Source organism: Odontesthes bonariensis, chromosome 19 (assembly GCF_027942865.1).
Source record: "Odontesthes bonariensis isolate fOdoBon6 chromosome 19, fOdoBon6.hap1, whole genome shotgun sequence".
NCBI lineage: Eukaryota > Metazoa > Chordata > Actinopteri > Atheriniformes > Atherinopsidae > Odontesthes > Odontesthes bonariensis.
Genome location: NC_134524.1, coordinates 6,807,536 through 6,829,616, shown reverse-complemented (window position 1 = coordinate 6,829,616; position 22,081 = coordinate 6,807,536). Strand labels below are relative to the sequence as shown.

The window sequence follows — 22,081 nt, the reverse complement described above, 5'->3', positions numbered from 1 at the left end:
TCTGTCACGTGACCCGCGTGTGGTTTTCTAACACGCTCTCGTTCAAGATGACAGGAAGTTAGAGGGTGGCACAACGAGCTCTCATGAAACTGTCAAACATGCCTGCGAGCACAACAAGAAGAAACAACCTGCTGCACACATGCATGCATCACTCGTGCAAAGATTCATTCATGTGTGTACGTGCTGCACAGACACATGCACATCCTGTTGCACATACATGTGCATATCTTTTTATAAAAGCTGAGTAGTTCCTTACTGACGGATGCTGCCCTGTGGTTAATGTGTGGAACTTATGCTTCCTCCACTCACAAGCGTGAGACAACTTCGCCTTACTGACACGTTCAGGAGCCCACGGTACTGCTGTTTAAGAAAACATGCAAACAGACAAAAAACTGGCAGATAGAAGATAAATGTACACTTTAGAGAGGGCACTTTAGGTAGTGCCCTCTCTGAGCCAAAACGTGTGCTAAAGTGCCCTCTCTGAGCCAAAACATGTGTTAAAAGTGCCCTAAAATGCCCTCTCTGAGCCCAAACGTGTGTTAAAGTGCCCTCTCTGAGCCAAAACGTGTGTTAAAAGTGCCCTCAAGTGCCCTCTTGGGAGCCAAAACGTGTGCTAAAGTGCCCTCTCTGAGCCAAAACATGTGTTAAAAGTGCCCTAAAATGCCCTCTCTGAGCCCAAACGTGTGTTAAAGTGCCCTCTCTGAGCCAAAACGTGTGTTAAAAGTGCCCTCAAGTGCCCTCTTGGGAGCCAAAACGTGTGCTAAAGTGCCCTCTCTGAGCCAAAACCTGTGTTAAAGTGCCCTCTCTGAGCCAAAACTTGCTAAAATCTCCTATTGGGAGGCAACAATGCGTGCTAAAGTGCCCTCCAACGTTGAAATCCACACAGTTCTCATGGATGCTGATCCTAACATCAAACATGTGCGTGCTGCACAGACACATGCACGTCTTGTTGCACATACATGTGCATATCTTTTTTATAAAAGCTGAGTAGTTCCTTACTGACGAATGCTGCCCTGTGGTTAATGTGTGGAACTTCTGCTTCCTCCACTCACAAGCGTGAGACAACTTCGCCTTACTGACACGCTCAGGAGCCCACGGTACTGCTGTTTAAGAAAACATGCAAACAGACAAAAAACTGGCAGATAGAAGATAAATGTACACTTTAGCCCTGTCTGAGCAAAAATGTGTGCTAAAGTGCCCTCTCTGAGCCAAAACGTTTGCTAAAGTGCCCTCTCTGAGCCAAAACCTGTGTTAAAGTGCCCTCTCTGAACCAAAACCTGTGTTAAAGTGCCCTCTCTGAGCCAAAATGTGTGCTAAAGTGTCCTCTCTGAACCAAAACCTGTGTTAAAGTGTCCTTATGGGAGCCAAAACTCGCTAAAATGTCCTATTGGGAGCCAAAACGTGTGCTAAAGTGCCCTCTCTGAGCTAAGACTTGTGCTAAAGTGCCCTCTCTGAACCAAAATGTGTGTTAAAGTGCCCTCTCTGAGCCAAAACATGTGCTAAAGTGCCCTCAAGTGCCCTCTTGGGAGCCAAAACTCGCTAAAATGTCCTATTGGGAGCCAAAACGTGTTCTAAAGTGCCCTCTCTGAGCTAAGACTTGTGCTAAAGTGCCCTCTCTGAACCAAAACATGTGCTAAAGTGCCCTCAAGTGCCCTCTTGGGAGCCAAAACTCGCTAAAATGTCCTATTGGGAGCCAAAACGTGTTCTAAAGTGCCCTCTCTGAGCTAAAACTTGTGCTAAAGTGCCCTCTCTGAGCCAAAACGTGTGCTAAAGTGCCCTCTCTGAGCCAAAACGTGTGCTAAAGTGCCCTCTCTGAACCAAAACGTGTGCTAAAGTGCCCTCTCTGAGCCAAAACGTGTGCTAAAGTGCCCTCTCTGAGCCAAAACGTGTGCTAAAGTGCCCTCTCTGAACCAAAACGTGTTCTAAAGTGCCCTCTCTGAGCTAAAACTTGTGCTAAAGTGCCCTCTCTGAACCAAAACGTGTGCTAAAGTGCCCTCTCTGAGCCAAAACATGTGCTAAAGTGCCCTCAAGTGTCCTCATGGGAGCCAAAACTCGCTAAAATGTCCTATTGGGAGGCAAAAATGCGTGCTAAAGTGCCCTCCAACGTTGAAATCCACACAGTTCTCATGGATGCTGATGCTAACATCAAACTAACCCGAGTAATCTGTCTAGTTAGTCTGTTTTAAGGCTATATAATGTGTCATTTGTATAACATATAAAACATGTCTAAAGTGCCCTCTACAGTGGTGAGGACGCTCTATATGTGCCTGTTTTTTTTCATTCCGCCCCTGTCCTTCAAAATGTCTGTGCATGCCACTGAACGTACACTAAGCGCTGTGGGTTAAAGAAACACTGTCAAATGAGGAAGATCATCTTTTATCAGGTTTACAGAAGCATCTAAATAAACTGCATGTTCCTCAGTATTTTTCATTGTTAGACTTTCCATTTTGATGTATTGCCAACTCCCCAGAACCTAAAACTCTGGGTAAATGGAGACCCGTTATGTTCGTTATGCTTGAAATAAAAACAATTTAACATGTGAATATATTAGATAATCCCAGTAGTCTAAGACAACATCTTCTGATCAAGGCCTTGTGATATGATCAAAACGTCCAGAAGGCTACTAAACGGACAGAACTGTGAGACCCGAATGGTTCATTAGTCTTTTAACACATCGTTTACTTTGACACACTCCTCAACTTTTCTGTGGAGAGCGAAAACAGAAACTAAATCAACACAGTTGCAAAAAAAGGATAATGAAAGAAACATTTATTCCTTAATAATTGCGGATTGTGCGCAGAGCCAGTAAGTTTTCATTAACCCTGGACTCAGAGCTGCCTCATGTCGCTGCACCTTGGCCGCGGTGCGTCCCTGGCTACATGCATGGTACAACATGTTCTGGTGTCCAGCGACTACCATGAAAACACACACACACACATTAGATCATGCTCCTTATGATTCACCCTTTCCTCCAGCAGCAGCAGTCAGAAGGGATAAAAACAAACTCTGTTTATGGAAAGGACTGAATCGGTCGTATTGATTTGGCATCATTAACCCGAGCAGAGCGTCCTGAGGTCTGAGGTAAATGTCAGCTGAGTTACTTTTGCTGAACTCCCTGCAGCAGCAGCAGCAAATACAAACAAGAGGCTGTCCACCTAAAAGACTCCATATGTTGAATTAAAAACTCAACTGCTCCTTTGAAACCACCATCTAAATTTCCATTGGCCTTTGCAGATTAGTTTGCCCCCTGAAATTAACCAGTCAGTCAAGAGTGGAAATGGGGGAAAATAGAGTGCAATATTACAGCTGCAGTGAGTTGGGACGGTAGTTTAGTCAATTCACTGCCTGGACTCACATTTTGAATCAGATTCAGATTCTCTGAGGGAAATTAAACTTTATTTTATGATCACGTTCAGAGCACAACCGATGGAAATAAAACATCGTAGAAGCAAATGAAAGAGAAAATTGTTTGTAAGTAATGGAGGCTCGTCACTGAGTTGTCACTCTTAATGTGTTTGGACTCATTACTTGCACTTTATTAGCCTCCAGGTATATTCAATGTGGAAAAGAATAAAATGACTGTAAAGAGTGAATGCTGACAGCAGGCCTCATAGTTAAGTAGTAGCACTGGATTGATTAGCGTTGGAGTACTAAGAGCAACATTCAAGCAATAGCAAATAGAGTAATGTGGTAATACTAACAACAATATAATATCATAAAAGATGTTTGAAGATTGGGTGGTTAATACAGATCTTAATATGATCACATTTGTACATCCATATTTTGTAATAATTTGCAAGGTTACGTAACTGTAGCCTACAAGCTAACTATTAGCTAGTCACATCATCTCCTAAAGCCCCTCCATTTTGTCTCAATCCTGCTTAAACTTAAACTTTGGCATTTTGGTTACCATTTTAAACCATATTGTTCACTAAAAGGTGATTTAAGAGGAAAATAAAGTCCTGAGAAATGGTATGCAACCGGCATTCCAACATCCCGTCACTCAGACATGACGCCACTGCGACATCCCGCCATTCCGACACTTTGATACCACCATTCCGACACTTTTTAAAAAGAAATCGGCCCTGGCAATTTTAAGACCTTAAAGAACGTATTTTTTATTTAAGACTTTTTAATACTTTTTAAGGATAAATCCTGTAATGGCGGTATAGACAGATCCACTTGAGGGATGGGGGCAGGGGGCGCAATCGTAACACGCACCTGCTTCTGAACTTGTCCTGAAGAGGCAAGGTCTGTGCACCCCCCCCCAAAAAAAAAATGTATACAATACATTACGAGCCACATGGCCATTAACGGGCTGCTAGCAAATGTAGACTAGATCGCTCTCGGGCATTTGTAGCTGGTGCAGCCCTATTATTGCATGGCGAGCTGTCCACGCGTGTGGTGCTGAAATCGCGTGTCGGAATGGTGGTATGTTGAAAAGAAAAAATCATACCGCCATTCACAATAGAAAAAATGAAATTCGGAATGACGGGACGTTTCATTTCTTAAAAAATGTCACCATTCCAACAATTGAACGTCAATGTCGGAATGTCGGTATGTCGGAATGGCAGCATGTACCCCTGAGAAATACCAGTTAGCAAAACTGCTAGCTTAGTTCAGGCTCACACAACTTGACATATTTTTGTGGCCACTATCTTAGATTTTGAACATTTAGACAAACAAATTTTGCTTTATTTCCTTTATATAGAGCTTTATATAGAGAGTGCACTTAAATAAATGTTTGAATGTTTGTGTGAAGAAAAACGTGATGATTGTATGATAAGGTTAAGTTTGGTCACTGGAGAGTATGCTACGCTTTGTTTTTGGACAAACAGTGTACTTTTGAGAGTTACTCAGCATAAAACAAGAACTTATTCAGGGGTAGGAGGGTTGGCAGTAGCTTAAAAAGGATATCTCTCAATTTAGGTTACATTTATTTAGCGGACACACAAGAAAGGAGCACATTGGAGGGCAATGTGGGGCTCTTTGTTGTGCCTGATGAGATGCTTTGAAATGTAGACTGGCTATCATCCGGTGACCTTACAACTGAAGGATGACCACTTTACTTCCTGTGCCTCTGCAGGATCTTTATGCTGAGGAATGTGCTTATGATACAGAATCGGGGAGTAAAATGGTTGCATAAATCTCTTGACACTGGAAAGGTGCTGTATCAGTGTTAATCATTCATAATTACATTCACTAAAATCCGATTAGTTACTTTTAAAGTCTAGCAACTTTTTTATATTTGTCATTCAACATAAAGATGCCAGAAAAAAAAATTGAAAAAGCTGCTTTTTGGTGTTCCAACATTCATTATAAAGTAAAGAAGTGAAACTCCTGTTTCTGTGGCTTTTAGCATCTGAAAAGGGAATTACCATGGTACCCCATATTAAGACCAGTAAATGCTGAAAGTTATGTTTGTGTTTTGTACAACAAAAGCCACAAAAGTAATGAGCATCTTTCACACAAACGGTCTCTTGTGAAGCAGACGGATTCCCATTTTCAAAGGCTGAAAGGTATCCGTTAGTGTTGGAACACTCGGCGTCCTGTGCTGCACCGTTCAGGTGGGATTAGGTGTGACAGCGATTAACACTGGCAGCTCTTTTTTTTTTTTACTGTGACTGGTTCACTGTCCATTTGGCTGGTTTGATTGCTTGGTTTTTAAAGTTCTTGCCATTTTCCAAACTGTTCCTGTTGGGACTTTCCAGATGTTTTTCAGCCTTCTTACAAACCTTACCGAGTTGTTTTTGTGCCTCAATCACAATTATAACAGCTGTATTTTTCTGGGCTAATTTAACAGATGTTTGTGTGTCGTTTTAACGGTTTAAGTTATTTGATTTAACCAATTTGCTCTTTATTATGAACAAAAAGCTGTAACCCCTAAAAAAACAAAACAAACAGTGAAGTGAAGTGAACAGGACAAAAAGGGAAGAGAAATACTTTGCAAATGATAACACAAACATAAGCCAACAGTTCAAAATAAGCACCGCACCAGTAGATATGCCATCATAAACCACACCACCACCTAAAATAAATGAACACACAGCACACCAACCACACCTGTGACTGAGAAGCGAAGCCCTAAACTGAGCAGTACTCGAATCAGCGGATAAACACGCTGAAATAGACTCTATAAATAAAGCCACTGCAGTGTCTGTGTGAACTAACAATAAACTGCTGAAAAACAGGGAACAGGATGAATAAGATAAATGTACGTCGCTGGACTAATGTGTGAATCTATTTCACAACATTTTTTGGTGGAACCTGAAATAAGATCTAGCTGTAAAAATAAAAGACGTATAAATAGATGCGTCTGTGTACCCCACCCACAGCGTCAGTCCACACCACGCTCGCTATCATTCAAGTGGTTCAAAACACCAGCAGCTCAGAAGAAATGTCCAAACTCAGGTGCCCAGATTGTCCAACCCCATTTATTCTAGAGACGCAAGATATTTTTTCATAACCTTTTTAGATAAATATTTGTTAAGTTCACAAACACTTTTCCCTGAGGAGGGTTGTGAACCTTTAATCCTATGTGCAACTGACCCAGTTTGACTCATATTTGTGGGCCTGAAACTGTGACTTTCTGGTTTCCTGTTGTGAGCTTTCGATGGCATCTTTGTGACCTCTTCAACAGGACAACCAATTTATGAGCAGGGCTCACACCGAAATGTGTGTTTATGACAGTGTTGTTACATCCCACAACTGCAGGGGGCGCCAAAGAGCAAAAGAAAATGGCAGATCCTCTCATCTTTAAGCCTGTAGGCTGCAGGAAACTGTTGTTGTAAATATTTATATCCACTTTGCCTTAAAGTGGATGGCAGATATCAAAACTATATAATGGCATTCTTCTTCTTCTAGAGTTGTTTTCACTTTAGTCTTTGGATTGAGTCAAAATATTGATCTATTTCCTAACGTTTAACTATGTTTTATTATACCAAATACGTTGTTTTGAACTTCTATTTCATGAAGGGAGCATATCTAAATTATTTTTTGTTGTTGAAACGATTGAAATAATGTTGAATAAGTTCTGGTACAGAAGCCTTCATGGTGGGGAGAGTTAAGATTTCAGATGTGCTCAATTCTGTCCAAAAATACCTTTTTACCATCTTTAAACAGACACTCAGTCAAAGATTAAATCTGTCTGAGCCTCGTCCAGCTGTGGGTTGTGCAGAGATGGTACATTCCACATCCTGCCCCCAAATTTTACTGACACCCACAGCAACTCTGCAAAGCAGTAACACACACACCCACTCTTCACATGTGTGGAGAGCCTCCTTGCCCCTGTCGGGTATATAAGTGGAGGCTGGAGACTCCTGGACGGAGCAGCAGCAGCAGGCCAACTCCAACCAGCAGCAGCTTCTCTTCACAACTCCAGCCGAGGTGTCTCCAACATTCAGTTACTTCACAAACACAAAGGTGAGTAAATGCTCTTTGGTGCAGCAGTGAGGTAACTTAGTAACTTATATGTTTACAACTTCCAGATGTGGGCTGCAAATGTGTCTTTTCGAAACTTCTGTGGTTGTTTTTACGACCTCTGGAAAAGAGTCAGAGTGACACCGACATGCGCCGCATTGTCCCTTTAATGACTTCTATGATGCATTTTTTACACTTAGGCTTCAGTTAAATGTTTGCATCACATTTAAAGTCATAACTCTTGAAGGTTGTTATAACCTGAGAGGTTATAACAACCTAAAAAGGTTGTTATAAAGGTTGTTACGGCTAAATGCTTTAGGGGTAATTAGCATATTTACAAAATGTGGAGACTCCCCATCTTGTGTGAGGAGTTTTTATATCATAAAATGTGCTTCATCCCTAATTTACAGCATAAGCTGCACAGTTAAAGTAGAAGAGCATCATTTATTTTCCCTCTTAAATGCATATTTTACATAATTAATCATTTAATCTGCGTTTTTAGTGAGTGAGGGACAGGACGGTTCCGAGGGTTTTAAGATATCTGCATTTCTTTTTGTTTGGATTCTTCTTTCTAACGCTACTTTGAGCAGTTTTGTTAGAAATTTTGGGATTTTTTTGAGTGCATATGTTCCTACTTAAGCATATCTGGGGGGTAAAAAAGAAAGAACAGAAACCTTGAAAAGATTGTGTAGGAATTTGATGCTTTACTTAGTTTAACTTTGACTTAATACAACCAAAATCTGTGTTGAGGATGTTGCGTCTTTTAGAAATAACGTTTAAAAGGAACATCAATATTTGTAGTAACTTGTGGAACTCGGCTCACAGGACGCAGCAGGGGGTAAGAAGATGTTCCTAAATGATGTTGCTATTATGGGATGTCATACAGCTTCATGTCAAAAGAGGCGAACTATACCTTTAATTACAAAACACAGCTGTCTGAGACTGAGCATCTCTGCTTGGAATGAAAAATAATGGATTCAGATCATTATAGGAAGTTCACCGCTTCAAAAGTTCGAGCAAACATACCCCAATCGTCTGAGTGATGCTGCTAACGGTCTGAGGGACAAATAAACGACACATCAGCGATCCACTCCAGTTTTAGTTTGCACGGTCCAGGAAATTAAAGAGAGTTATAAGGTTATTTCCATTCATGGTGAACCAAAATAAATATAGATATTGTTAATGAGTCCATAAAGGTGTAAAGAACCCACTGTGGTGACCAAACAAACTGGCTCCCAAAGGACGTAAACAAAGACCATCAGTGTGCTCCATGTGACTCATTAAATCCAACCAACATGAAACACAGCTAAAATTACATCAGCCCCTACAGCCCACATGGGGCCCCATTTTAAACCTGTTTCCAGCAGGCAGAGCGGGCCAGAGAGGCATGGAGCCATGTGCCAAAAGGCTGACTTAACCATTAAACACACAGCAGCTGTTTTCATTGGATGCTCGGGGGGGTGCGCAGTGCGCCAACCTGGTGGCACAAACACCTGGCTGAGAGTAAGACCGTTGCATAATGCGGGTGTGACGAGGAGAGAAGTTTGGGGTGGCGTTTGGCTGTATGAGTCATCACCCAGCACAGTGGGAGCTCTGTTTTCCCAGCTCCCAGTACCACAGAAAGCCTCTTTGGGACGACTCGAAATGGCAGACAAACATCTGAAGTCTGGGAATAACGTGCATTAGCCATTATATAGTAAATAAAATCATAATTCCATCAAGACTAGTAAACAAATATTTGTTCAATGGCTTCGACTGAAATTACTTTGGATTGAAACAAAGGTGCTGACAGAAGCGTTTGTAGTCAGTAACCCAGGATGCAGCCATTGTTTTTCCCCTTAACTGCACACCAGTTAAGAAGAGGAGGTTGGTGTGACTTTTAGTTTAAAACTCCTGCAGCGTACAACAAATGCAGCAACACTCTCCACGTTTGTGAAGTCCTTAAATTCATCAGCAGAGATCCTGTTGTTCACTTAAACTAAACAGACTTTCCTTCTACAAAAGAATCCCACAGTGGGTCTATTTTCTTCACGATTTTGTTACTATATTTAATAGGGCTGGCCGAGTTAACTTGTCATTGTTGCATTAACTCGTTAATTATGTAACACAGATCAATATTTTTATCGCGCATTAACGCAGGTTTTATTTATTTATGTATTTATTTTTTAATCTTTTTTTTTTTTTGTGACTTTAATGGATAGGAAAGTTCAGAGAGACAGGAAGCAGGGGGCAGAGAGAGGGGGAACAACATGCAGCACAGGGCCGTCCCATGCGGGACTTGAACTGGGGCCAGCTGCAGCAAGGACTATAGCCTCTGTACATGGGGCGCCTGCCCAAAGGTTTCACACTTCAAACATCCTCCGTATTGCCGGGAAAAGACAAATGTCTTCCAGCGTATGGTGGTTTAGTTTGGAAGACGTGTAGAAATGACACTGAAGTTGTTATTCTTCAATTTGTTTCAATAACCACACATATATTGCTTTGCCCAATATCTTGCAGATTTACAATTGTAATCACTGAGAATGCAAAACGTCTCTGTGGGCTCCAACCACCAACCTTTTAATTAACAACAAATGTCCCTGAGAGTCATACTCGTGATCTGAGTGTGGAGGTGGGTGTGGTCCAAACACAATAAGCTGCAAGAACCGCAGCGTTTCAAAATGCATTCATCATTTTCCCTGTGCCTCAAATTGAAATATTTCATTATATTTGAAGCTTTAGGGGGGCTGGCCTGAGATAGGAGGCGTTTGTTCCACAGCAAGATGTTGTAGCTTCACAAAAAAGGCAAAAAAAGGTGTAGAAATTACTAAAATTACACCATCTGGGCTCAAAACCTGTAACATGGAGGCTGCTTGACTTTTATTCAAGTGGCACGTTGTGCAAAGTTGCATTGTGGAGGACAAAAATATAACAAATAGGAAAAACTAAGGCAATTAACTACAAAAATCTGCCATAATTAAGCAACTAAAACGCATCACATGTCAGATAATTTAAAGTTGCAGGGCTGTGATCTTTCCAGGCCCAAACTGCACCTCTGTCTCACCAGGAGCTGCTACTCCAGGCTTCATATCGGACGCATGAATATAAATGAACCAGTACAAGTGCATTTTTATTCTGCTGGGAAGGCAAAGACATGACCTGCCTGTGTGATGAATTTCATGCTGATGTTTGTTCTCTGGTGTAAAGCAACAGAAGACGGTTTGGTTGAATCGAAATAAGGGAAAACTTGCTCTATGTCACCGTTTATAAGACAGGGTGATTATCCTTTAAGACATTAAGGGTCACCACACTGCTTAAAAACCTGAGAGCATCTCATATCTGTACACTTGTTGGACTGATTTTGATCACTTTTAATCTGTGCTGATCATCTCTACACCATCTTATGAAGTAACTTTAACTGTAAAGTGTCAGATTTTGGCAGGTTGGCAGGACACGGATGCGGACTCAAGAGATGAGAAAACAAACTTGGTTTATTTTAAACTTTAAGACAAAATAAAAAGCACGGCTGAGCCGGATAATTAGACTAAAATGTGGGATAAATACATGAATATAACTGACAAAACAAAAGACTTGACATGACAGACAAAAAAAGCGCTTAGCTTAGCTTAGCTTAGCTTAGCTTAGCTTAGCGAGGCTTAGCGAGGCTTAGCGAGGCTTAGCGAGGCTTAAGTCGTGGCGTGGCAAGGGAAAGGTGAGATTGGGGAAATAAATCACAAACTGAAAGGGGAGCATGGAAACTAAATAGTGAACTGAGAGTGATTGGTGAATGAGTGCAGCTGGGGACAATGAATACAGGTGACGTGAGTGACAACTAATGACCTGGCATGGGAAGTGAGGGGGAAAACAATGGCAAAACATGAAATCAAAAACCAAGACATAAACCTAAAACATGATAAAACATAAAACAAAAAACATGGGGAAACCCCATGGACGTGACATAAAGTGCGTAAAAAAATGAGAGTGATGTCGAATAAAAGCAGAACATTAGACTGCAGTTCAGTAGAATTTAGAAAAAAAAAAGACTGAAATGCTCCCAGTTATTTCCACACACATGGATATCTACCACTACTCTAATACTGCCTTTGGTATCAGTGTATTAGGACTGATAATACTATCATAAGCACTGCCACTGCTACCTCTGCTAGCATCAGTGCGTCTGTGTGACCCCTTCGTGGTGTTCAGTTTGTCTCTTTGCATCTGTTAAACAGACCCAACGTTTCTGCAGTGGCACATAGTGTAACTCTGTTATTGATTAGTCATGATTAATGCTTGCTGTTGAAACTTACTCGTCACTCTGTAACTGCAAAACGCACAATAATTAAAGAGTGAAAACAAATCACCACACTCTAAAAAGGTCTGTCTTTATTACAGGAAGGGGAGTGACGGTAAGTTCGCCTCCAGCAGCAGCCACAAACACACATGGTCACCACTTGTGACACCAAAGCGCTTGAGACTGCCGTTGTATATGTAAAGAAATGTGGGGCCTTTATTGTAAGGCAAGGCAAGTTTATCTGTTCAGCACAATTCAACAACAAGGTGATTCAAAGTGCTTTACAGATACATTAAAACAGTAGAAATAAAAAGCATGATTTAGATTTTAAACAAAAAAAGAAAGAAATAAGAACAATAGATAAAATCAGGAGTTAAAATGTGATTGAGTTTTGAAACTCAAGCTTCAGATTTGGAGCTTTATTCAGCTGAAAGTAGGTGTGTCTTCAGCCTGGACTTAAACACAATGGCCCTCATTTATCAAACTTGCGTAAGACGAAAAACGTGCGTAGGTCGTGTGTACGTTCTTTTCTGCGCAAAGGTTGGCATTTATCAAATCCATCGTGAACACAGGAAAGATGAAATCGCCACGACAGGTCTGAGGCCGTGTACGCACTTTTCCATTTTGAATTGCGGTGACTGCAATACAGCAGCGTCACTAGTGCGTGCTCAGGAGTCGCAACAAATCCCTAGGTTAAAATGACAGACTTATCACTTTAAAGAAGGCCCATGTTTTATTTGACTTCAACATAAATATAAACATAAACGCAAATTAAATAAATTAAACAAGTACAACTCCGTAATTGGAAGAGTGATGGCTCATTATTCAACCTCACACCGAACAAGAGAGGCGCTTAGAGGCTTCGGATGTTGACGGGCCGCATATTCGTTGCGCGGGTCAGGTTGCCCGGATGCCACTTCGGATTCATCTGTGAATGAAAAATATTAGTTTGATTAGGAACCTCATTTGTGTTGAAAATTAAAGCAACTGTTTTATTTAAACGTCTTGGGTGTGCAGTCATTCTTACCATTCTCGAGCTCTAGCATGGGCGCATCAGTGTCAAGTTTCCCTGGCACGCCTGATGAGGACGTAGCTCCGATCACGCCAGCCACCCTCTCCTCCAAGGCACTCAAATCCAAACCTGGATCGGAGCCCCCCCCCCCCTGTTTGTGACATGCTGCGTCGGAGAGCTGCGACCTTCCTTTTTTGGCCAATTTCATATCGGACCACTTCTTCCTGATCTTACTGGAGAAAAAGTAAAACATCGCTCAATTTTAGATTTAATTTAATCTGGAGTTTATCACATTTTATTGACCATCACAGTAGGGGAAAATACATACCTGTCCGGTCTGCGATTTACATCGCCAACGCTGTTGACAGCCGTCCCAGCTGTCAACAGCGTTGACAGCGTTTCTCTGCCGCCTTTTGTCTATCCATGTCGCAAATTCTAGAGGTGCGGCCTCTTAACCCCCTTTTGTAGAAGGCGTGGTTAGGATCATTACGATGGATTTCAGCCACCGGATTTATCAACAGCCGCTCGGTCTTACGATGGGATTGGTGTGGTACGCATGTTCTGTAAATCTCACTTGAGCCTCTGCATACGACGAGTTCTCCGCTCATATCTACGATGCTTTCTACGACGGCTTGATAAATGAGGGCCACTGAGTGTTTCAGCTGATCTGAGGCTTTCTGGGAGTTTGTTCCAGACATGTGGAGCATAGAAGCTGAATGCAGCTTCTCCATGTCTGGTTCTGACTCTGGGAACTGATAGAAGACCGGATCCAGATGACCTGAGGGGTCTGGAAGGTTCATCCTGGGTCAGGAGGTCACTGATGCATTCTGGTCCTGGACCATTCAGAGCTTTATAGAGCAGCATCAGAACTTTAAAGTCTATCCTCTGATGGACAGGCAGCCGGTGTAAAGACCTCAGAGCTGGACTGATGTGGTCCAGTTCTTTGGTCTCAGTGAGGACTCGAGCAGCAGAGTTCTGAATGAGCTGCAGTTTTTAGGTCGACCTGTAAAGATGCTGTTACAGTAATCAAGCCGACTGAAGATGAATGCATGGACTAGTTTTCCCAGGTCCTGCTGACACATCAGATCTTTTTACCTCGATATATTCTTTAAGATGATAGTACACTAGAAAAAATCTAAAGTATATTTGTCTCATTGAGTATCTCATTACACTTGATATCAGACACAGCTGCCTAACAACTACCATTTCAGCCAGATATAGGGACTTGTTTTAATACAATACATCTTGAATATCTTGTTAAGTGAAAAAGTCTTGAAAACATCTTGTTTTGAGTCATATTTCACATGAAACAAGCTTTTTTTTAATTTGAAGAGGTTTTTAAGCTAATTTCAAGATCACTTTTATCTCAAAAGTCCTAAATATCACATCTTATTTCAAGAAATCTTGACAAGCCAATTTTCACTAGTTCCATTGGCAGATTTATTTTGCTTATTTCAAGCAAAAACATCTCGTATTTGTTGTTTTTTTAACTTTTTTTTGGAGGGGCATTTTTTCCAGTGTATTCAGGACTTTTGAGTTAAAAGTGATCTTGAAATTAGCTTAAAAACCTCTTCAAATAAAAAAAAAAAAGTGAAATTGTGACTCAAAACAAGATGTTTTCAAGACGTTTTCATTGAACAAGATATTCAAGATGTATTGTATTAAAACAAGTCCCTATATCTGGCTGAAATAGTACTTGTTAGGCAGTTGTGTCTTATATTAAGTGCAATGAGATATTTTGACGAGAAATGAGACAAATATAACTGGTAAGACTTAGATTTTTTTCCAGTGTATCACATTTTATTTCAAGAAATCTTGACAAGCCGATTTTCACTAGTTCCATTGGCAGATTTTATTGCTTATTTCAAGCAAAAACGTCTTGTATTTGTTTTTTTTTCTTACTTATTTTTGGAGGGACATTTTTTCCAGTGTAGGCTGACTTTGTTACTGACTTAATGTGTTTTTGTAGACACATTGAAATCCAAACAGCTGCTTTTCACTGAGCGGTCAGTCAGTAATGTTGCTCTCTGACCTCTCTCCTCTCCTAGTTTGACAACAACCTGAACCATCGCCACCATGTCTGACCAAGGAGCCATGGCGACCCCTTCTCCCGCTCCCCCTCCTCCCATTGGACGTCCTCCCAAGGTGAGCAACCGTGGCCGCGCCTCAGGCCCCACGGACAGCTCCAACACCGAAACAACGGACATCCCTGAGATAGAGTACTTCGGTGCCCCCGGACCGAGAGGATATCCCCCCATGACAGGTGAGGCAGTTTGTGAATTCACTGCATTGTATTGAGAAAAAAATGGTGACATGCAACAAAGTTTGAACGTAGAAACCAGGAAAAGTTGCTTTCTTCAGAGGACAGAGCGGCCGTTTGTGTTGCTTAGAGAAGATAAAGTCCTTTTCCTGTCAGTGACACCGTTTTCAGGAGCTTTTTTTGCGCCTGACTGACACTTGAAGGACGGCCAAACTGGATAAATTCTGCTGACTTCCTGCAGCGTGTCGCCACACTGAGAGATAATCAGATGTGACGGGAATTCATGAACACGCTGACTGGAATTTCATCTGCAAACAACCGCAGACGCATGCTCGAGTGATCTGTCACGCCACTGATGCGTTTGATAAGAGTGGAACAATTCCCAAACATGTGGCCGAATCCCTCAAATATTCCACTTAATTTAATTGTTTAGGGGAAATTTACCTGGAATTCTTGGGCATAAGTGCACAAAGGAGGAGGTTTTAATGTAGGAGAGTAAAACTGGGGTTTGATTCAGGATTGAATTACTTAAAAAGCAGAAAATATATCTAGATTTAAATTAGCTTTATTACATTTTTTTCTCTCTGGAGGATGGAGCTCATCACATAATCGGCTGGATCGTACATTTTTAAAGCTTCTAACTCATCTGAGCCTCGTCCTCCTGCAGCAGGAAAAGTAAAAAAAAAAAAAAGAACTACAACACTGGAAAAAATGCCCCTACAAAAATAAGTAAAAAAACAACAAATAAAAGACGTTTTTGCTTGAAATAAGCAAAAAAATCTGCCAGTGGAACTAGTGAAAATCGGCTTGTCAAGATTTCTTGAAATAAAATGTGATATTTAGGACTTTTGAGTTAAAAGTGATCTTGAAATTAGCTTAAAAACCTCTTCAAATGTCAAAAAAAGCTTGTTTCATATGAAATCCGACTCAAAACAATTTGTTTTCAAGACTTTTTCACTTAATTTCATTTAAGATATTCCAGATGTATCGTCTTCAAACAGGTCCCTATATCTGGCTGAAATAGTACTTGTTAGGCAGTTGTGTCTTATATTAAGTGTAATGAGATATTTGACTAGAAATGAGACAAATATACCTGGTAATTTAGATTTTTTTCCAGTGAACATCTGGTGATGATATTACTGCATTCAGTTTGCATTTCATCCAAACATCTCACAAGGGAGGGTTCAATATCCTGCCCCAACGACTCTTCAACCCAACCAGCAACTTTCCAATTAAAGGACAACCTCGAGCTACAGCTGATACAGATATGAGAAAAATCCAGCTCACCCTAAAAATCTGCCTCTCGCTTACTGTAGGCTGTCTCATGGGAATCAGTCTTCAGGTTTGGAGACTTTTCGCTCTGTTTCTGTCTTCAGATTATCTGGACATCTGGGATGTGGACATGATGAAGGGCCCCGACGAAAGCAACAAGCTGGAGCACCACACCACGCTGTACCAATCTGACTATCTTATCGTACGGAGAGGACAGGAGTTCCAGGTCAAGATCACCTTCAGCCGTCCCTACAAACCCGATGAGGACAAGTTCGCTGTGGAGTTTGCCATTGGTGAGATGGACTCGCTTACATTTGGTGGTCAATAAACTGTGGCATTTAATCAGTGCAACCCACAATAAAATATGAATAAATACAAACAATTAAATTAGATGCATAAATAAGGTAAAATGGTTAAAAATGTCACAAATGATTAAATAAGAGTAATTAAAAAAGGATGTGATAATAATTTCATGGAAATGTTTAAAAATAGGCCTACATAAAATACCGTCCCTTTAAGAGATCCATGGTCGTTTGCGCTGTACCCCTGTTTTGACAACGTGTATGCAGAGAAATGAATGCAGGAATATTTTTCCAGAGAGCGATTTAAGACTCGTATAAGAGTTATGCTTCAGTTTGATTCATTAAGGTGTGATTATTCTCTTGTCAATGAGAAGAGGAAAAGAGTTGACTCAGGATGAATATTGAATTAAAATAGATTATTCTCAAATAGGATAGTTACAGACCGGTCCAATATAACTAACCTATCTAAACTAAATAAACCATCTAACTACGGTGGCTTACCTGAACTAAATTGTCTCTAACCTAGAAAAAAACTGAGGTGAGGAAAAAGAGATTTATTGTTCATGCCTGCAGGTTGTCGAAATGGCATGTGTGTTTCACTGTTGTTTATTTCCACTAGAGAGGTTATTGCATTTAAAGTACCTGGTCTCTGGCTCAGTTTTATTTGTTACCCCCCACTCCATTAGAACCTAGAACTGGTCCAGTAGTGTAAACAGTGTGTACTGGTGATACATATGCTACAGCAGTGTTATATATTCTATAATATTTTAATTCGGTAACCTTTCCCGCCTCACTTTGCCATTTAACTGATTGTTTTCATTTACATAAACCAGCTGATGCTTCCTGTTTGCTCAGGCTCCAGCCCTCAGTTCAGCAAGGGCACCTACGCTCCCGTCTTCCCCCAAAAGGAGCCTCAGGGCACCTGGGAAGGCCGCATCACAGAGACCTCTGAGAACATGGTCACCATGGGCATCACCCCCGTGGCGGACTGCATCGTGGGGAAATATCACATGTACGTGGCCGTGCTGACGCCTTTCGGCATCCGCAGGACCAAGCGGGACAAGAACCGAGATCTTTACATCCTCTTCAATCCCTGGGCGGCAGGTTCGTTCAGAGCTTTTTGGACGAGTTTCGTTTGTCCTTTTTTTTGAACGCTAAGTTTGGCTTTTTTTTCTGCCAACCAGCTGATGCTGTGTTTCTGGATGATGCGACGGAGAGGGAGGAGTGTGTGATGAACGAGGTGGGGATTATCTATCACGGCTCCTACGACGACGTCGCTGAGAGAAACTGGAACTATGGACAGGTAGGAAAAAACTGAGTTCTTTCAAGACTTTATTAGGGCTTAAAGGGATAGTTCGCCTCTTTTGACATCAAAATCAAATCAAATTTATTTGTATAGCACATTTCATGTATAAACAATTCAAAGTGCTTTACATAAAATAAAAGCATTGCAGCAGGAAGTGGAAGAAGCATTAAAAATACATAAAAGAATATAAAGAGAAACAAATAAAATCATTTAAATGAATTTAAAAACAAGCAACAGTCTAGATAAGTTCAAAGATATCGTGCAGATTTCATGCATAGACACATGAGAAAAGAAATGTTTTTAACCTGGATTTAAAAATGTCTCAATTTGGTGAGAGTTTAATCTCCACTGGCAGTTTGTTCCACTTGTTTGCAGCATAACAGCTAAATGCTGCTTCTCCATGTTTAGTCTGGACTCTGGACTGGACCAGCTGACCTGAGTCCTTGGATCTAAGAGCTCTGCTGGCTTTATATTCTCTGAACATATCACAGATGTATTTTAAAGCTGAATGACATCCCATATTATCAACATCATTTATGAACATATTCTTACCCCCTGCTGCCTCCTGTGAGCAGAGTTCCAGCCTCGTTTTGGTGTTGAAGAAGGTAGTCCGGCTAGTTGGCTGGGGTTTAAAAAATAAAGCGTCTTGCTTCTCATAACAATATGCGTTCAAAAGAGTAATACACTTGCATCACAAAATCGTTCTCCAGGAAAAAGTCAGACCTCACAATCGCTTGGCACTATTTTCTCTCCCTTCGTATCACTGCCTGCTGTGTAGACCGAGCAGCAAACACCGTAAAGGCTCTAGCATGGTTGCCGTGTCTGCTAGCGCGAGCGGTGTTGATGACGTCACGATTTCGTGCCGGCTACATATGGTGGCGCAAGTCGATGCGCCAGTAGTTGCAATTTTCTCCGTCACAGAGGTGTCGCTGCTATGTGAAGGTTACCGCTACTCTACAACCACGAAAGTCGAGAAGAAAACAGGAAGTAGGAACACTGTCATCAATGATGCTGCTGCAGTATCTGGATAATTTTATTTTTTTAATTCAGTTAATAGAGGTGAAGGTCTGAAGCCCCCGGCATCAACAGAGTCTCTGCCCTCTTCTTTGCCTTCACGTATCTGTCCCGTAGCTTCTTCCACACATTCTTACAGAACTCTCCCTCTTTCACCAAAGTTCTGCCAATCTCTGTGCACCAGTTTTGGGAGTTTACGTTGGTCCCTGTGCTGTTTCCCTGCAGTTTCATACAAACGCACCTCCTCACTGAGCCTGGTCTCACATCGGTCCATCCGGTTCGTCGTTCTCGGCACAGCCAAGTTACAAAAAACGACCGGTGCACGACAACGCGCTGCGCTGTCTTTTCAAGGCAAGCGCCATGCCTGAAACGTCATTTTGGCGTCACGGGTCGGCTGTAAATCCGCATTAACAGGCGCGGCCGTCGGCAGCGCGCAGTGATACGAAGGTAGAAAGAAAATAGCACCAAGTGATTGTGAGGTCTGACTTCTTCCTGGAGAACGATTTTATGATGCAAATGTATTACTCTGTTGAACGCATATTGTTTTGAGAAGCAAAACGCTTTATTTTTTAAACCCCAGCCAACTAGCCGGACTACCTTCGTCAACGCCAAAACGAGGCTGGAACTCGGCTCACAGGACGCAGCAGGGGGTAAGAAAATGTTCATAAATGATGTTGCTGATATGGGATGTCATACAGCTTCATGTCAAAAGAGGCGAACTATCCCTTTAAGTCTTGTGACTAAACAGTTTTTCTTTTCCCCAGTTCAACTATGGAGTCCTGGATGCCTGTCTGTACATCATGGACAGGTCTGAGATGCCCATCACCAACAGAGGAGACCCCATCAAGGTGACCAGAAAGGCCTCAGCTATGGTGAGTTTAAAAAAAAAACTGAACTTCTGTGTGTAATCAGACCCCAAAAAATACCTGAAATCTGGCGTTTTTCTCTCCAGCTGAACTCCCGTGACGATGAGGGCGTGCTGGTGGGGAACTGGACTGGTGACTACACGTATGGCGTGGCGCCCACTTCCTGGACCGGCAGCACAGACATTCTGCTCAGCTATGCCTCCAGCAAGATGCCCGTCTGCTACGCTCAGTGTTGGGTCTACGCCGCCGTCTTCAACTCCTGTGAGATCTCGATTTAGTTCTCACGTTGTTTTTTTTTTCATCAGAGCCGAGTGGAAAAGGCTAAATGATACGATATAATGATGAAAAGATTAAACCGAGAAGTCAAAACTAACTCAGCCACTTGAATTAAAACACTTGAATTATTCTTTGTTTGAAGGAAATAGGAAACTTAGACACTCTGGATCAGTTCATTCAGACCAGATTTTTATATAACCCAGTTTTAAACCGAACTGTATTCTAAAAGAACAAGTAAAATTGTGTTAAAACCTGCTTATTTTTAACATAAATACTGCAGCCCACCACACTGTTTGATTGTGTACATACTATCAGTCATTAATAGCCATTATCTAAATACGATGAAAAAAACAACATTTTTGCACTTTGCACATATCTACATGTAAATCATATTCCTTTTTCATCTTGAGGTTCATGTCGTACTCATTTCCAATGTAACAGATACTGTGAGTAAGTGTGATAAGCTGTAGTTTACTGATTTAAACGTTTCATCAACATCTAAACTAAACTAAACTAAAACACCATAAGACATGTAACAGACGTCTATTAAACGTGTTCCAGTCCTGCGCTGTCTGGGCATCCCATCCCGGGTTGTCACCAACTTCTACTCGGCTCACGACAACAACGGGAACCTGAAGACCGACATAATCCTGGACGAGACTGGCAGAATCAACCGACAACGCACCAAGGACTCTATCTGGTATCACAACTTGCATTTCTATTCAGTCTCACGGGAGAACAAAATGTATTTGTTGAGCCACAACACAAAATGATGACGTACAGGTTTGATATCTGCTCATGTTGTCTCTATGTGATGATGTTGGTTCATGTGTAGGGATGGGAATTGTTAAGAATTTAGCGATTCCGGTTCCACTATCGGCTCTTTTATCGATTCTCATCCAGTTATATATAATAATCGCTAAGCAGCGAGTCAAAGACTTTACATTCGTGCAGTTCTTACATACACCTCTAGGTGCTACTTGGACACATCATCAGTGATGAACCCGAGGTCATGGGGTTTCGGGTCTTTGATCATCAAACACCCTCGCTCGGGCAACCCAGCCGGGGGTGATCAGCCCCCGACTTGTGTCCAAGTGGGCCACTACTCCACGGATCCCCCCTCCGGATCCATAGCCATCTTGAGGCTTTCTCCGCAGCCTCTGTGATGTTCCTGATGGCTCGCCTGCACAGCTGACCTTTTACTCCGAGGACTTTTAGGGTGCGGGTTAGTGACTGGCCAGCAAAACCTCGGCACCCTACCTCAACTGGTTCGCATCGGGCTTTCCTGCCTTTACTCCGACACTCAGCCACCAGCTCAGCATACTTGGCCCTCTTGCGTTCATTTGCCTCCTCCATTCTGTCTTCCCAGGGGACAGTAAGTTCAACCAGCACCACTTGCTTTGTAGACTCTGATGTTAATACCATGTCTGGTCAAAGTGCAGTGGCTGTGATGTTCTCTGTGCAAAATAGCTGCATGCTGTGTGGTCAAATGTTTCAGCATGTTGGAGGTATTTCCCCCTTTGATGTGATCACAGCTCTACAAGTGTTGCAACTGGCACTAGTTTTGTCCTTTTTGGTGAAATATAACCAAACTTTGGAGCGCTTCTGCCTCGCCGCCATGTTGGAAACATTCAGAGCCAAAATACGAAGCGCGCACATTACGCCATCGCACAAATGCGTCAGACGTTAGCAGAACCTATAAACGGGATCGTTAAGCAGGCGGATTAACAATTCCACGGAATCGAACTACTCGATTCTCATCCCTATTCATGACAATGTTGTTCACCAGGACAACATACTGTTGGACACTGTTAAGATGTTCACATGTGTGGGGAAAAAAACAACATCATTAGGTCTTACAGAATTTAATATTCACACGTTGCCCTTATGGTAATGTCACGATTTCCAACCCTGCATTGTGACACCACAACGTTTTGGATATGTGGACAAATATACCAGGATGTCCATTCAGATCATTCAACTAAAATACTGATATATTCACTCTATTCAGACCTGCTTGTGGAGTGGCTTCCAGTGACTGTAGGGTTAACACATAAAATATCATCAGCAGTAATGAGTATTCT

The 22,081-nt window shown here is 41.8% G+C and overlaps 1 protein-coding gene across 1 annotated transcript in view; it reads left to right on the top strand.

Moving 5' to 3' along the window:
* The first annotated feature begins 7,257 nt into the window (after positions 1 to 7,257).
* The window catches only part of f13a1b (coagulation factor XIII, A1 polypeptide b), a 21,191-nt gene continuing 6,367 nt past the window's right edge, over positions 7,258 to 22,081 (top strand). Inside the window, exons 1-8 of the mRNA XM_075451003.1 lie at positions 7,258 to 7,422; positions 14,750 to 14,964; positions 16,338 to 16,526; positions 17,391 to 17,639; positions 17,720 to 17,838; positions 19,620 to 19,727; positions 19,808 to 19,982; positions 20,559 to 20,697. Of these exons, the coding sequence (XP_075307118.1) occupies positions 14,778 to 14,964; positions 16,338 to 16,526; positions 17,391 to 17,639; positions 17,720 to 17,838; positions 19,620 to 19,727; positions 19,808 to 19,982; positions 20,559 to 20,697 (1,166 nt within the window). The 5' untranslated portion in view covers positions 7,258 to 7,422; positions 14,750 to 14,777. The remainder of the gene's footprint in view (positions 7,423 to 14,749; positions 14,965 to 16,337; positions 16,527 to 17,390; positions 17,640 to 17,719; positions 17,839 to 19,619; positions 19,728 to 19,807; positions 19,983 to 20,558; positions 20,698 to 22,081) is intronic.